The sequence below is a fragment of the Camellia sinensis genome, chromosome 15 (assembly GCF_055761805.1).
Source record: "Camellia sinensis isolate YWXY chromosome 15, ASM5576180v1, whole genome shotgun sequence".
Classification (NCBI taxonomy): domain Eukaryota; kingdom Viridiplantae; phylum Streptophyta; class Magnoliopsida; order Ericales; family Theaceae; genus Camellia; species Camellia sinensis.
The window spans coordinates 10,167,691-10,185,005 of record NC_138975.1 but is presented as its reverse complement, the minus strand read 5'-3'; the positions used below and the strand labels follow the sequence as shown (position 1 = coordinate 10,185,005).

At 36.5% G+C, this 17,315-nt stretch overlaps 1 protein-coding gene and 1 pseudogene across 1 annotated transcript; one reads left to right on the top strand and one right to left on the bottom strand.

The window, feature by feature from the left end:
- Window positions 1-6,588: 6,588 nt before the first annotated feature.
- Window positions 6,589-7,201, bottom strand: LOC114302220 (flotillin-like protein 4 pseudogene; annotated as a pseudogene).
- A 3,630-nt stretch (window positions 7,202-10,831) lies between these two features.
- LOC145812787 (trafficking protein particle complex II-specific subunit 120 homolog) lies at window positions 10,832-17,129 on the top strand. Its single transcript, XM_082908009.1, has 4 exons — window positions 10,832-10,873; window positions 11,465-11,546; window positions 11,655-11,826; window positions 16,571-17,129. Exons 1-4 carry the CDS (start codon window positions 10,832-10,834, stop codon window positions 17,127-17,129), a joined length of 855 nt encoding a protein of 284 aa, XP_082764135.1.
- The last annotated feature ends 186 nt before the right edge of the window (window positions 17,130-17,315 follow it).

Genomic DNA, 17,315 nt, shown 5'->3' with positions numbered 1-17,315 from the left:
CAGGTTCCTCTCATTCAGAAGCATTTGTTGTGAGAGGCCGAAGCAAAACAAGGGGGAGGAGTAAGACTCCTTATGGTCGTGATCAAAGTCGTGACAAATCAAAAGATGGTTCTTTTTCAAAGAAAGACATTGAGTGCCATTATTGCCATGAGAAAGGGCACATGAAGCGGGAATGCTGAAAGCTCAAGAATAAGGAGAAAAGGTGCGACAAAAGTGTGGACAAGAAGCAAGAAGACACAACGGCAGTTACTACCGATGATCTCATGGTCGTTTGTGAAGATAATTGTATCAATTTTGTGGGCCAAGAGAGTAATTGGGTGATTAATTCCGGTGCTTCTTTTCATGTGACTTCTCGAGTTGATTTCTTCACTACCTACACCAAAGGAGATTATGGTTCTGTTCGAATGGGTAATGAAGGTTTGTCCAAGATTATTGGCATGGGTGATGTTTGCTTGGAAACAAATTTGGGTTGCAAGTTGTTGCTTAAAGATGTGAGGCATGTTCCCGACATTCGCCTTAATTTGATCTCTACTAGAAAGCTAGATGATGAAGGCTTCAACAAAAAATTTGGTGATGGAATATGGAAGCTCACAAAGGGTTCTTTGGTGGTGGCTAAGTGCAAGAAGACTCATACACTTTATTCGATGCAAGGAAAAATTTGTAAAGGTGTTGTCAATGCACTTGAAGATGATACTTCTACTGAATTGTGGCACAGGCGACTTGGGCACATGAGTGAAAAGGGGCTACAAGTTTTGTTCAAGAAAGAGCTTCTACTCGGTTTGAAAGGTACACATCTCAAAACTTATGTTCATTGTTTGGCGAGTAAACAACATATAGTTTCTTTTCATAAAAATGTTACTTCTAGAAAAGAAAATGTTTTGGAGTTGATTCATTCAGATGTTTGTGGTCCTTTAAAAGTTAGAACACATGGTGGTGCACTTTATTTTGTTACTTTCATTGATGATTATTCAAGGAAAGTTTGGGCTTTTCTACTAAAAACTAAAGATCAAGTTCTAGAAGTATTTAAGCATTTTCAAGCCATGGTTAAAAGAGAAACAGGGCAGAAATTGAAGTGCATTCGATCAGACAATGGTGGTGAATATATTGGGTCATTTGATGAGTATTGTCGCAGCCAAGGTATTTGGCATCAAAAGACAGTTAAGAAGACTCCTCAACAAAATGGAGTTGCCGAGAGGATGAACCGCACCATTGTGGAAAGAACAAGGTGTTTGCTTTCACAAGCTAAATTGCCAAGATCCTTTTGGGGTGAGGTATTGAAGATAGCGGTTGACGTGATCAATTTGTCTCCTTCCTATCCTTTGAATGGTGATGTTCCAGAAAGAGTTTGGACCGGTAAAGATGTATCTTATGAGCACTTGAGAGTGTTTGGTTGCCGAGCTTTTGTTCACATTCCAAAAGATGAGAGGTCCAAGCTTGATAGCAAGTCAAGACAATATATTTTTCTTGGCTATGGGCGTGATGAATTTGGGTATAGATTGTGGGATCCGGTCGACAAGAAAGTCATTCGAAGCCGTGATGTTGTGTTTCTTGAAGACCAAACATTTGAAGACTTTAGCAAAGGTGATCAACCGGAGCCAAAAACTAGTGATCTCATTGACATGGATCCATCTCCTTCATCTTCAGTTAATGATGAAAATGGGAGAGATGCGCAGCCACCTATTGAAGATGTAGAGGATGATGCTAATCCTAATGAAGTTGAGCCAAAAATTAAGGAAGAGCATCCAACTCAAGAACCGCCACCACAACTTGAGTTGAGGAAATCTACAAGGGACCGACAACCTTCAAGAAAGTATCCTCCCAATGAGTTTGTGTTGATTTCTGATCAAGGGGAGCCTGAGAGCTATCAAGAAGCAATTGAACATGCAAAGAAAGGTGATTGGAAAAAGGCCATGGAAGAGGAGATGAATTCCTTACTTGAAAATCACACCTATGATTTAGTGAAGTTGCCTAAGGGGAGGAAAATTTTGAAAAATAAGTGGGTCTTCAAATTGAAGAATGATAGCAAGAATCTGAGGTACAAGGCACGTCTTCTTATGAAAGGCTTTGGGCAAAAGAAAGGTATTGACTTTGATGAGATTTTCTCGCCAGTTGTAAAGATGTCTTCTATTCAGGTTGTACTTGGCATGGCTGCAAGTATGAACCTTGAAGTTGAGCAACTTGATGTGAAGACCGCATTTCTTCATGGTGATCTTGAAGAAAAAATTTACATGGAGCAACCGGAAGGTTTTGTGAAAAAAGGGAAAGAGAAATTTGTTTGCAAATTGAAGAAAAGTTTGTATGGTCTCAAGCAAGCCCCGCGGCAATGGTACAAAAAATTTGACTCTTTCATGATGAATAATGGTTTTTCTAAAGCCACTTCGGACCATTGTGTGTTTGTAAAAAATTTCCCGGATGGCAAATTTATTATTCTTTTACTTTATGTTGATGACATGTTAATTGTGGGTCAAGATTCTACCATGATTAACAGGTTAAAATTGGAGTTGAGCAAGTCTTTTGCTATGAAAGATTTGGGACCAGCAAAGCAAATACTTGGTATGAAAATTGTTCGTGATCGCAAAAAGGAACTAATTTGGTTGTCTCAAGAGGGCTACATTGAGAAAGTTCTTAAGAGGTTCAACATGGATAAAGCAAAGCCGGTTGGTTGTCCACTTGCGGGTCACTTCAAACTTAGTTCGAATCAATGTCCTACAAGTGAGAAAGACAAAGAAGAGATGTTGAAAGTTCCTTATGCTTCAGCAGTTGGTTTTTTGATGTACGTCATGGTTTGTACAAGGCCGGATATTGCTCACGCCGTTGGTGTGGTGAGTCGATTTCTCTCTAATCCGGGTAAAGAACATTGGGCAGCGGTAAAATGGATTCTAAGATATCTTCGAGGGACTTCGACGGTGTGTTTGTGTTTTGGGGATGGTAAACCGATGCTTGATGGGTTCACAGATTCTGACATGGCTGGTGATATTGATTCTAGGAAATCTACTTCGGGGTATTTGATGACTTTTGCAAGGGGAGCTGTGGCATGGCAATCTAAATTACAAAAATGTGTTGCTCTCTCAACTACCGAAGCTGAATTTATTGCCATTACGGAAGCTTGCAAAGAAGAGTTATGGTTGAAGAAATTTTTTCAAGAGTTGGGTTTAAAGCAAGAAAGGTATGTGCTTTATTGTGATAGTCAAAGTGCTATTCACTTGAGCAAAAATTCTACTTTTCATTCGAGATCGAAACACATTGATGTGAGATACCATTGGATTCGTGATGTGTTAGATTCGAAATTGTTGCAACTCGGTAGGGGGAGAATTGTTGGGTATACCTCCTTATTGGAGTGTGGGACCCAATTGGTTTTGGAAAAAGAGTTTAATTTGGTTTAGTATTAATTATAATATATTTTTATATATTATATTTAATTTGTGGAGACCCAATCCAATTTGGAAACAACTAAGGTTTTGATAAAAAAAACCCTGGATTCACAATATAATTTTTGATGTATTGTTTTTTCCCAATAGACAAGTATGGCAGCAGCAGATACTTTTTCTTGGTGAGATAGTTCTTTGGTTCTGTTGATTTGTGGAGCAGAAACAAATTGATTTGGTGCATCTTTGTTTGGGTGCTTTGGTGAAGCTGATTTGGGTTGTTATTTTGGGTCTTCTTCAGCTCTGATTTCTGAAGATTTGGGTTCTTCTATTTGGTGAGGCCTTTCCTCTTATTTATTTCTGATTATTTGGAATTCACCTAAGGGTGGTTTTGTGAAACCCTTAGCGTCTCGTTTGTAATCGTTTGGAAACTTTTTTGGTTGATAGTGGAATCGGATTTCGATCCCGTGGACGTACCTCACATTGAGGGAACCACGTAAAAATTCTTGTGTTACCTTTGATTTAATTTTTCCGTATTAGTTTTTATTCCCATTGATTGATTTACTTGTGGGAAATCACATATTTTCCCTAACAGTTCTCTCCCCTGATCGGTCACAATTGATTTATATTATCAGCAAACTGTACCAATTTCACCCCTACGTCTAACGCAGTGTGAAAGTTGGAGACCCCTTTTTGTTTTGGAGTTTCATGCTTTCTGCAACTCCCAAGGACTCTTTGGATCTTTGGACCACATAGTTTCAAGCTCGAAAGATCGTTTTTTTGTTAATTTTTCTGCTACTTCATCAAGAACAATGAGAGAATGGTTAGATTCAATTCTAACATAAAGTGAAAGTTGAGGACCCCTTAATTATGGAGTTGTAAGTTAATCACATATATTTGTGTCCCATAAAATTTTCATAATTTTCTAAGAGATCGTTTGATGTTTCTGTTTCGTTGTCATAGTTGCTGGTTTGTCTTGATCATGTCATTGTCTCATGTTTAGTTTAGGATTGTCATGCATTAATCTTGTTTTGTCTTGTTTTCTACCATGATTGCATGCTTGTTAATTTTCATGATAGCCTAGTGTTTGATTGGCATCATTATAGTTGTTATTTTCTATTATTATTTTATTTTATTTTTTGCGAAACATTAATTTAACTAATTGAACCAATGAAATTGAGTGAAGTCATCTTGCATATTAAAGTCTAACAAATTCCTAATGAAATTGACTAAAGGATAACTTATCAACTGGGCAAGATGGGTGCCTCACACCTTCCTAATTTGTACCTTGGACTCCGATTGTAGTTTCCTTGGTTATATCTTGTGTTTTATCTATGAAGTCAAGTTTTTGTTTTTGTTTTTTTTCTTCTTCTATTTTAGGATTATATTGGGTTTCCTAGTGGTCCTTTGAGAAAAAATTAGCTGGCAACTCCATCGAATGGATCTCTGTTTCTCGCGACAATTACTAACTATTATATTTTCTTCTTGATTCAAAGTTTGAATCATTTGGATTAAATATTCAAGTCTTTTTACATCTCTAGTAGTTTTAAATTCTTATTCTAAAGACCACAGTGTCCTATACTTTCATAGTCTTCATATTTTTATGTAAATCTTTTTTCATTATATTTCTCTTCTATAGGAATTCTTACACTAAATGATACACTAAAGCATTTTCTTCCTTCAAATTTTAGAATGAGATTTTCGTCTAATAACTTCATAGTTCGAGAATACTTCTAAATGCTGGACTTTTTTTTTTTTTTTTTGGTTTCCATTTATGAGGAAGCTGAATATTTCTCCATTGAGTGATTTTTGGTTGATAGCCTGTTTTAAATGAAGGGAGTTCTTCCCCCTTTTAAGTACACTCATCAAATTTAAAAAACTTGATTCCTGAGTTGTTGGTGCTACTCTGAGCATCTCTAATATCAATCATGAAATTTAGAATTGCATAGAACAATTTGTTTACTTGTGTTAGCTTGTGCAACTCTCAATAGGCTTCAATGCTATCATCATCTCCTAAAGATACATAAGAGTATTTGGAGTGGAATATGTATATTTCTGTGTATGTTTATATTTTGTCAAGTCAAACAATTTCTCTCTCTTTACAAGTTCTCTATCAAACTTCAAACAAACTTCCAAGAAATTACACCTTATATACTTTTTACTTATTTTTCACTATAAAATGTCATAATAAAAATTACAAAGTATCATAACAAAATCACGAAGTAACATAACATTATCATCCCTAACTTTAGAGTGCACATCATAAATTCAATATTCATAATTTTACCACAAAATATCATAACATACATTACAGATAATCATAATTTTTATGATAAAAAATCATAATTTTTTTATAATGTACATCTTTTTAAAAGGTGCATCACTACAAACAAAGTGAATAATATCAAATTTATTAATATTTTTATCATGCACTGTATTTATTTGAAACGAACAAATGTACATATATGTCTTTTGATCAAAAGAAACATAACTCAACACAAATAAAGAACACATAGAATGGTGTCCATACGATTACATATTTCAACTTCTTCAAGAAAGTGTAGAGTAAATACAAAAATTTAGATTCAAATTTGACATCCCACATTCAAAAACACAAAAACACAAAAACAACAAAAAAAAAAAAAATTGACATCCTAAGCCCAAAATGTGGTGTCTTTCATTAGTTATATGACCAAAATATGTCAAATCAAATTGTATGAAATTTTTATATAAAATTTGATATTTATATGTAAAAAATGATATTTATCATAAAATAAATATTTTTAATCTTTTAACCTCCCAATCCACGTCACAATGCCAAGTCCGTAAGTACGGAGATTCTTTCCAGTTGGAAATCACAACTAGAGTTGGGCCTCTATGAGCTCACCACAGGATCACCTCATTATCTAAATCGTTTATCTTCTAAGGCTCTCTAACAGATTATCAATGCCAAATCAGGTTGATCAAATAATTATAATCACATGATTGGTTCATATTTATTTTCAAAAAAATGCATGGCAAGTATAATTTTGAAACCAGACTGTCCATTATTTTGAGGACAAATGTAATATCATCACGTGATTACGATTATTCGATCAATCTAATTTTTTTACATAAATTATCTACTCAAAAGTTCTTAAAAGTTGAACGGTTCAGATTATATGACAACCCATGGAGGCCCAATTTACCAACTACAAATAATCTCCATCTTATGCATGACTCATTAGTTCACATTATTGGAGTCAGGCAAGGCACCCACCCATGCTGGTGGCAACATTCCAGTTTGCTCATGAATAGTCTTAAACAATGGTGGCAACATCCTATAAACAACAGCAACCGCCTTCATAGCACCACCATCACCACTCTCACCGCCACCACCATTAGTCCAAATACTAATTTTATGCTGCAGCCCACGAACCGCCTCGCCATTAATCTTGGCAATCTCCTGAAACATCCCACCATTGATCATCAAGTAATCTCTAAGAGCATTGTAATTCCCTCCCAACGCGTCCAAAAGCGTGCATATATAAATCCCTTGGGCTCGTCCGAGCGCTACAAGCCTTGCAACTTCTTTTTGTTTAGCATATAATTCTCCATCAGCGAGTTGTTGGAGAGCATAGAAAGCAGCCTCAGTCGTGGCTTTTTGGGCCTGGGCTTCTTTCTCTTTCTCGTACAGAATTGCTTCGGCTGCTTTCTGTTTGTTGTAGAGCTCCCAGTTTGCCTTTTGTACCTTTGTTTTTCATCAAAATGGTTAATTCCAAGTTTTTTGCAGAATGCTAATTTGATATTGGCGAAATAAATGAAAAATGATATACAAGTACAATTTCTAGACTCATTATGTTTAAATGATATGATTGGTTGATAATTAGAAAAAAGATGAGAGAAAGTGTTGCATGATAATACGGAAATTTTAATGAAAATTCTAATCATACCAAAATTTTTAGACACAATTAATGATGTAACTGTTTCACACAACCAAGTGATGTGATACAACTGTTTTACTCAAATTTTTTTTTTTTTTGGTATAAAAAAGTTTAGGTGAGGGAAGGCTATCTCAATCCAGGGTTAGGGCAAGCCACCAAGGAGGACTACTGGTAGTAGTGGGAATTAAACCTAAGTCTTAAAGACGAAGAGTCTGATCCTTACCAACTTAACCAATCCCTGTTGGCTATTTTACTCAACTTTAAGTGATGCAAATCGATAGCTATTAATCTTAGAAAAATGATATACAAACCCACTTTATAGACCTATTTCTAGACTCAGTAATGTGTCAATAAGATGATTGATTAATGAGTAGAGAATAAATGAGAAAGAGAATTGACTTTGATATTTTAATAGAATACCACATCATAGAGTTTAAAAGGTGGGTCTGATTTTTTAATCTAAATAGCAGTACTCATCTAAATAATATGACAAATCGCTTTTGTATTAATATTTTAAGAAACAACATAAAATGTGTCAATTGATAAGTAAAATAGAACATTATTCCGGAAACACGCAATATTTTTTCCTTAATCTCTCGTCGTGTAAAGAACACCGGTATGAATCTCTGTCACTCTCGATCTTTTAATCTCTCCCTCGATCTCTGACTCTCTCTCTCTCTCTCTCTCGATCTCTCAATCTCTCTCTTGATCTCTGTCTCTCTCTCGTACAATCTCAATCTCTCTATATCTGCGTACACATTATCTGACCTTTTTTAGATAATTTTTCTTCTCTTACATATCTCTCTATACAAGTATATATATGAATTTATATATGTATCTCTATTTATTGATTGAATAATCATCCTTATTTTAATTTCAGGTTCTCGATTGATCCAATCATTGATCGGCGGCGGTGGAAAAATCAACTCCTTTGAGAAAAGAAACCCTAACTTTCTCATTGGAGGTAAGTTCTAATCTATTTGTCTACACGTTTGTTCTGGTTTTGATCTTATTTAGATTTGCATTGAACTACTCTTTGTTAGCTTTTTGTTTACTGTTTGGGAATTGATTTCAATTTGTTAGTTAGCTTTTGTAGTTTGAATGCCATGTTTATTGACAAATGTGCTCAATTAAAATACAGTTAATGTGTTGATTATTATTGATGTTGTGATTAATTGGTGCAAATTTCAACATAGACAAATGGGAAATTAGTTTTTGTTTCCAATTCCAAAAAGAGTAGGAGTATAAACTCTAATTATTTGATAAATATTTTCCCAAAAAAATAAAATAAAAATGATTAGATGATTACAACTAAGAGCATACATTTTATGATAAAGAGTTGCTACAGTTTACATCTTAAAACTAGAACTACTAGACAATTGGGAATCATTATATAATATAAGCAAAGACGTTGTAAGGTCTTTATTGATGAATACTTCAATCTATTTTTCTCAAATTTTTGAATTTTTATAATGTAAAAATCTATGTGTCATATTATTGGTTCTCATCAAATTTTTTTTTCCTTTTTAATTTTAATTATCAATATGGCAATATCTTTGAAATTTTGTCCATTAATTAGAGAATCTTTGGAATTTTCAACAATATGAAAACTTTCTATTTCTTAAATTGATGATGAAAATCTCAATATATGTTTCTTAAATAGTTAGTGACAATAGATTTGTAAACCACTGGTTTTTCCTTAATTGGATAGTAAATTGAAATAAAAAAAATTTGAGGTCTTCTAGTTTTTTCCTTCGTAGATTTTTTGGTTTTTGCTTTTGAGGACCTCTTGTCCTTCTTTGTACTTCTCTTTTCTCCTTTTTGATAAAATTCTTCTTTTATTACTGAGCCCCAAAAAAAAAATTGAAATAATTTTTTTTACAATATAATAATAAAAAAAAGTTCTGGCTTTTGAACAAATTGTTTAAGAGAGGATTTTTTTTCTTAAACTTGAGTCCTATTTCCTCTTCTTCTCGCAGCATTTCTTCTTTAAACAAGTAGAAATTTCGTATCAGCTTTGTGTTGTCTTTAGATTGTATTAACCTGATGAAAAGCAGGGGCCTATTGCCTTCTTGTATGAAATCATTTTTTTCATTGTTATTGGGTGAACCTCTTGAGTAGTTAATGATTGAAGGTTCAATATCAGGGGTTTGCTGCTTCTGTAGTCACACTACTTGAAATACGATTTTTTGCGACTGATTATTTTACCATCGCAAAAAATCACTTTTTGCATCATAATCCCGTTTTACTTAACCCCCAAAATCGTGTTCTTAACTGAAAACAAAAAAAAAAACCCCCAAATCGTGTAAAACTTGCCCTATCCCCTTTCACTCTTGTTTCCCAACTTTCTCTCTCTCTCTCTCTATCTCTCTCTCTCTCTCTCTCAAAATCTCACAAATCATACTATTAATCTCTCAAATTCTCCTCTCTCTCACTCGACTCTCCACTCTCTCTCGCTCGAATCTCACTATCCACTCTCCACTCTTCACTCTCTCTCGCTTGACTCTCAGTTCGATGTAGATATGAAGATTTTGATCGATTGTTGATGAAGATTTGAAGATTTCAATCTGTTGTTGATGAAGATTTGGATCAATTCATAATCGGTAAGCCTAATTTCTATGTACGAATCCAACTCTCTATCTCTGTAATCCCTATATCTTTATTTTTATCAATGCAGTGTAGATTCTAATTTCAAAACATCTTTTTGATTCGAAGATTCATTTTATTTTTTTATCTTTTTAAATTATTAAATCTTGATTTGCTTTGGCTTTAAAACTTGATCTGAACATTTCTCTAGATTGTTTGCTAAATTTCTTTTAGTTTTTGAACCTCTTGTTTGTATAATTTCTAACTTTTAGTATTCTACTTTTATGTTTGTTTGGCTAGAAAACTGAAGCTCACCTCAATTGGGGTAAAATATATATTTGTTTCCTATGTCTTTGTTACATTTTCTTAGCAACCAAACAGAGCATAATTTGGTTAATCTTTGAATGATTTTTCTAGTTTATAATCTTGTTGTTCTGCTTTGAATTCTTCTTTGTTACATGTTTTAGTCGTAGTTGATTTCTATATTGCTCTGTTTAATTTTGATTTCAAGCTCTCTCAATTTCAATTTAGTTTGATGAAGCTCAGATGTAATTTAGATCTTGAATTAAACGATGAATTACTTGCTACTGATATCTTTCTCTCTCGTTTTTGAATTTGAATTCGATTCATATTGCTAAATGCATAGAGTACTGAATATTAGTATTCTTAGGAAAAACACGAATCTTTTAAAAAAATTTAATTTGTTCATCAGTTTTTTAACCGGATCCTTATTGGTGTGTATCTTATCTTAGTTGATACATTCATGAGGGCTTTACACACTCTTCTTTGTCCTTCTTCCACACTCAGTAGGCCGAATTTTGATTTGGATCAATTTCTTCTGCCAGGTAAAATTTACTGCTATAGTTCAATTTGGTCTCAAACTGATATTTAGTTCAATTTATTTATTTTTGTATCCATTCATGTGAATAAGAAAAAATAATAATAATAATAATAATAATGAGTAGCATCTTGATAATTGAAGGCTCTAGAAAGGGGAAAGTGAGTAGTATCTTGAATAATTGAAGGTTCTTCTTAGGTGGAGCTCATAGGGTAGGTGTACATGGCATCATTTCTATTTTGTGTGGTTGAGATGTAACTTGTGTGTTTTGAATTCATTATTTCTATTTTTATTATGATGATGTCTATTTCATGCATATATATTTAGTTGTGTGTGTGTGCATGTGTGTAGAGGTTCTTGCTAGTATGTTTGTCTTGAATACTGCTATATTTGCTATGAATATTATTGTACAATTTTGTCTATATGATTCCTTCTCCCTATCAAGGTCAAGATGCACCTTTTTCATTGTCATACACGTTTGACTTGTTACATCCTCTCTTAATGATTTTTTCAGCCACTGGCCAGTGCATATGACTTACAAAACATAGAGATGGTCGGTAGGAATAGGCAATTGCTCTTGGTGTCTCACCATTTCCTAGATATCAACATGCAGCGGCGAGTTTTTCTTTTAAACTCCCAACCAAAAAAAGAAAAAAAAAAAGAAAAAGACCCCACTGTTAGTTGACATTTCCCCTCCCCCCTCTTGTTCGGTATCGAGAAACCAGTCATTGAGATGTGCTATGCTCCTATAGGTTTTTGTAAATGCAAGGCCCCATGTGTCTGGTGGTGCACTTGGTGGTGGACGCATGGTGGAAGACTCATCAAGTGTTGTAGGTATTTTCCTTTATTTTCTTTTTCCCTGTAATCCAGCAAATGTGTTGAAATTGTTGGTGTACAAAGTCTACACTCTTTTTCTCAGATTTGTCATGTTTCTGTGTGTAGTTCTGGATACTGCGGCAAGAGTTTGGTGTGATACAAAGCCTCTTGTTACTACTCCCAGGACAGGCAGATACAGTGCTGATGCTGCAGTCGAACTGACGAGACGCTGTAGGCATGTTGCCGCTGCTATTGGTGACCTAAGATTTATCTATGGTGGTCTACGTGGTGGTAAGACGTCACAACAGAACACTCAATTTCTTTCCCTTTGTATGTAGTTCTAGACTTTAAGCTGACTAGTACCTTCTAGTATTGTACATCGTTTTGCATTCTGATGCCCAGTATAATATAGGTCTGTCCTGATTTGCATTGTCGTAACACAATATTCGTCTACTCTGAGTTGTTTGTAGTAAATTGGTTGAGCCTTGCAAAGTGCTTGCATAACTTGAAACTATGGATAAAGTAGATTCATTTAGAGGAAAATGAAGACTCTTCTTACGTGAAGTTGATGTCTATGATGCTCAACAAGGACCTTTCCATGGATCTCTATGATCTCCTCTTTTTCTATTATGATTTCTTAGAATTTTTAGTTTTTTAGAAATATAAATGATCATGAGGCCAATTAATTTGCTTTGTTGGTATCTCTCATTATCCAATGCATTATTAATTAAAGGGTACAGACTCAGTGACATTTTTCTTGCAAGTAATTTTTTGATAAAATTATTGATGATTTTGTCCCTCACAAGTTGATGTGAAGTGCGTGGGTGTAGACACCCCATTTTTGACCGACCTTAAGACTCAGACGTCATCGTTTGTGCGCTCGATGATCGTGCATGTTTGTGCTCGTTTTGAGTGCCCGAAGTTCTCGGCTGAGTGCCTTGTCTTTGAGCCTCTAAACCCTCTGTGTTTTGGGCTTGTTTTTGGGCCAAACTTTGGTGCCTCTTGCCTAGAGGGGAGGAAGGGCCTTGTCGGCCACCTTTTCTCCCTTGTTGGCCACTGAAGTGGCCAGTCGGCTAGAGGAGGTGGCCGGCCAACCACCTAAAGTGGCCGACGGCCATGTTTCTCCTTTTTCAGCCTTGTTGGCCACTTTTGGGCACTTGTCGCCCACTTTTCTCCCTTGTCGGCCACTTGAAGTGGCCGGTCGGCCAGGTGAGGTGGTCGGCCGGCCACCTAAAGTGGCCGAGGGCCAGCTGTTGATCACTGAAAGCATCATATGGAGGGATGAAAGCAAGCTTTTAGCTTGCATTTCTATATAAGGGGAGGTCTCTCCCCCATTTTAAGGGTTCAGAAATTTTGGGAGCAAAAATTCTGCCCCTCTAGAATTCTCTCTCTCTCTCTCTCTCTCTCTCTCTCTATCTCTTTATATATTTTGTGCTTGAAAGTGAGTTTTCTCTACATATTTGCAAAGAGACCCTTGATTAAATGTCCCTATCTTGGAGCTGAGGATCCTTACGGCTTGTTTGGAGCTCCTAAAGCTGGTTTTGGCTCAGAAAGTGTCTGTTTGGCTGCTGTGCTTCAAATGTATAGGCTTAACCCCGTTTTAAGCTTATTTGTGCACATTTGTTTGGCCACCTTTGCATGCCGTTTTTGCCCAAGTTCTCAACTACAAAAACCTCTGTTTTTAAGGTTTAAAAATGGTGGTTTAAGGCCTTTTTGGAGTTAGGGGTGGTCTATCCTCTTTTGTAGCTTGTTTGCTAAAGTGTTGTGCCATCTTTCAAAGCCTTTTAAAGTAACTTTTTTTGGCCTTTAAACCACTGAATTCTAGGGGAATTTCAATGGTAAAAAGTGTGTTTTGAGGTCCAAAATAGGAGGGGGTGGCCTTCCCTCCTTGTGTCTTGTTTGCATGTGTAGATGGCCTACCATGTGAGCATGTTTTTCTCCTCTTTTGTGACTTAATTCAGACATGTTTTTGCCACTTATTTGGCATGCTTTGGCTCTGTTTTGAGCCTCCTTGGTCATGTGTGCCATGTTTTGTATAGCTATAGTACAAATGGACTTCACTAGCTTTGTGTTTCAAGGCCTCTAGCATGTGTTGCATGTGTTGATTGCATGTTATAGCATCATTTTACATGTGATTTCAGTGTTTATAACTCTATCACACTCTCATGTATTTTACTCTTTCATTGTGTTCGAGAGTTGTGCTTTGAGCCTCATTTGCAAGCCAACACATGAGCATGTTTTTCTTGCCATTTATGCTTTAATTTCATCATGTTTAAGCCACTGTTTTGGCATTTTTAAGCTCTGTCCCGAGCTGGTTTGGTCATTTGAGCTTGATATTGCATGCCTCTAGTGTAGTGCTCTTCACTAGTTTAATACTCTTGGCTTTTAAACATGTTGTACATGAGTTGTTTGCATGTTTTTGCATCATTTTTCATGCCATTTCAGCACTGAAATTCTGCAAGCCTCCCCCTCCCCCCCCCCCCTCTCTTCTTCACCTTTTCAATTTGCTTTGAAAGTGGTCTTGAGCCCCTTGTTGGCTTGAGTGTGAATTTGAGGCTTTCATGCCTAATGACTTTAATCCTCTCTTGAGGGTTTCTACTAGCCAACAGCATGAGACCTCTTTTATGCTCAAAACACTTGTGGCTTAGGCCATCTTTCTAATTAGAGGACAATCACATTGAACTTAATCGGTTAAAGGACTAATCGGTAATGTAAAATTTGTAAACAAGAATTGGACAAGTAAAATTTGGCCAAGATAAGCATATTATCTTGCATTACATGTGTTCAATCAGACGTTATATTGAACACAAGGTAGATTGGTCCATTTCATACTCAAAGTGATGAAATGAGCCAATCTCCGTTGTCTCCATCACCCTTGATCATGCATGATAGGGTGGTGGTCCTTAGAGTCTTGATTGTGCATTCATTAACATTGTACAAGCTTGGCCCTTTGGCCATCATGCATGAAAATACTTGGTTGATGGCTTGAGAGCCAAGTGTCACACTCCTTTGAGCCTGAGAAATGATAAGAAGGGTGACAGTACACACATTTCCTTACAAATGCATTGTTTTGCCTCTGTTACCCTCTGTTGCAGCAAAAAACAGAAGCCTGGAAAAATAGGTGGCCGACCGACCACTTGCACTAGTCGGCCGGCCAGGTGAGGCAGCCGACAGGCCACCAGTGCAAAGGTTGTTCAATGTGTTCATGTGTTGGTGCAGAGGCAATCTGGAAGTTTGTGTGGTGTTCGGAGATCACAACAAGTGCAAACAGAGGCATTCGGTGGCAAGGCGATGGATTTTCGGGGGGACGCCAACTGAGCATGCATGTCTCCCTCGCCTGCGAGGCCATTTAATTGCTTTAATTAGTTAGAGTAGCTAATTATTCAATTTCTTTTGTAATATCTTAATTGGCTTAGCTTAGCATAGCTAGTTATTCAATTTGGTTTGTAATGATTAATTAGCTAGAATAGTTAATTAGTTGTGTTGTAATAATTAGCTTAGCTTAGTGTAGCTTAACTTAATTATTCGGACCCTCCTTCGAGAGGGCGCAATGTTGTAATAAGTGTGCGTGTGTGTGCGTGTCTTCCAACCCCACGTCTTTCTCCCTTTTATTTATCCGCTTTCGATGGTTAGATTAGGGATCACATTTTGATTAGCATACCTTATGCTTGCATGTTTGCATCCATTCATTTGTATTGCATTCACCAGGCTCGGCTCATCATTCAAACTGCATCGTATTTCAATACTTCTTTGAATACGTGTCTCACAGCATGTTATCAAATTATTGCATTCATATGCCATCTTAGATAGCCGAGCCTATTTAATTGCATTATTGCATGCGTTGCATTAGGCATTTTGTATAGTTAGGAATCATGCATTTTTCTAACTAGCTTTTGTTTTGGCTCGGAGTACACTGTAAGTTTTACGCTTTAGCATATTGCATGAGTGCCATATTGCCATGTTTTGCATGCTTGCCATGAGGTTATGCGCTTACTTGATTAGCTGCATGAATACCTGTGGGTGAAGACTTTGTTGCTTGAATTGGAACAATTCGATGATTGTGAGTTTTAAGCCCACTTTGCGAAGTGGCAAATCATATTTTAAGCCCATCATATTTGATGGCAAATCTGCGCCTTAGCCCACTTAAGGGGTGGCACTTTTAAACTATTTTCGAAAACAAACATGAGTCAATTTGTTCCAAGTCTCACGACTTAGTCTATACTTGTATGCGTGCGCGCCACATAGTAATGTTAGCTAAATAACCAGAATAAGAACATGTGTGTTTATAAAACAATATATCATGCTTAGTAGAGGCCGATCCTTTGGTCGGGCGAGTGGGGGTGCTCGTTTCAGGACCTTCCCCTCTCGTACCTAAGTTCCCGAGTCAAAACAACTTTGTTGATGACAGACACATGGCCTTTGGCACGAGTCATGGTTTTTTAAATTTCCCAAAAACAAAATATTTAGGTGGCGACTCTGTAATATGGCAAATTAGTCCAGTTTTGGCATTATTTGATTCAAATTTTGATTTTTCCAAAATGATTTGCCAGATTAGACTCTTTGCTGTTTATCAGTCTCACATTGCACTTTGTGAGATTAGATTCAAAACTGTGACAGGAGTCCGAACTGTAGGACCGATTCGAACTCTCCGAAAGGGGGCGCGAAGTAAGTCGAGTCTACAGTTTCTGGCGACTCTGCTGGGGATTTAAAGAACTTGACTCGAACTCATGATATGTTGTGTTATTTACGGTCCTGTCATTACATATTCCTTGGCAAGATAAAATTATAAGATGCTAAATGTCCTCAATTGGCTAAACATATAACCAAGGACATTGAACAAACTAGGGCAGCCTAGTTGGATGGAACCCTTGGTGATTGTGTCAAAAAAAAAAAAAAAACAAGGACATTGATCACATGTCCCCCCCCCCCCCCCCCCCAAAACAAAAAAAAAAAATCATTTTTGGATCCCTCGTATACTTTTTCACATTTACTTTTCAAAGACTTTTACCTATTTGTGCTATCAACTTTTTAAATGCTTCCAGGTTGCATTCCTTTCCACTCTATCCCTCACAAATGGACATCGTAAAACGCAATCCAAATAGAGTTGATTGGTCGGCAGGATCTGGTCCCTCAGGGCCTTTTATTTATACACCATTCAGCAAATGCGAGCCAAATCATAGCAGTAAGCATAAGCTAATTGGGGTTGTTGGAGAGCCAGTCCAGGTGTTAGTGGAATTGGCAAATCCTTGTAGGTTTGACTTAATGGTTGATAGCATCTATCTGTCAGTGCATTCCGGAAACTTCGATTCTTTTCCAATTAGTGTAAATCTCCCAACTAATTCTTCGAAAGTGATCACGTTGTCAGGAATACCAACTAAAATGGGGCCAGTGACAATTCCTGGATGCATAGTTCATTGTTTTGGTGTAATTACTGAACACCTTTTTAAGGATGTTGATAACTTACTCCTTGGAGCAGCACAAGGTCTTGTTCTTTCTGACCCTTTCCGCTGCTGTGGGTCTGCAAAGTTGAAAAATGTATCAGTTCCAAATATTTCTGTGGTACCCTCACTGCCATTGCTAGTGTCACTGCTGGAAAAATGACTTTTAGCGGCGTTTTAAAAACGCCGCTATATGTCTGAAAAACGCCGCTAATTCCTTTAGTGACGTTTACCACCAAACGCCGAGGACGCGGCTGTCGCTGTAAGTTTATGACGCTTTAAAAACGTCGTAAAATTAATATAGGCGGCATTTATAAAAACACCGCTAAATGTGGCAACCAACGGTAAC

Coding starts and splice junctions, on each gene's coding strand:
- LOC145812787 (XM_082908009.1), top strand. CDS start 10,832: ATGAGTAGCATCTTGATAATTGAAGGCTCTAGAAAGGGGAAA. Junction 11,547..11,654: donor AGACTCATCAAGTGTTGTAG/GTATTTTCCTTT, acceptor TTCTGTGTGTAG/TTCTGGATACTGCGGCAAGA. Junction 11,827..16,570: donor GGTCTACGTGGTGGTAAGAC/GTCACAACAGAA, acceptor AAATGCTTCCAG/GTTGCATTCCTTTCCACTCT.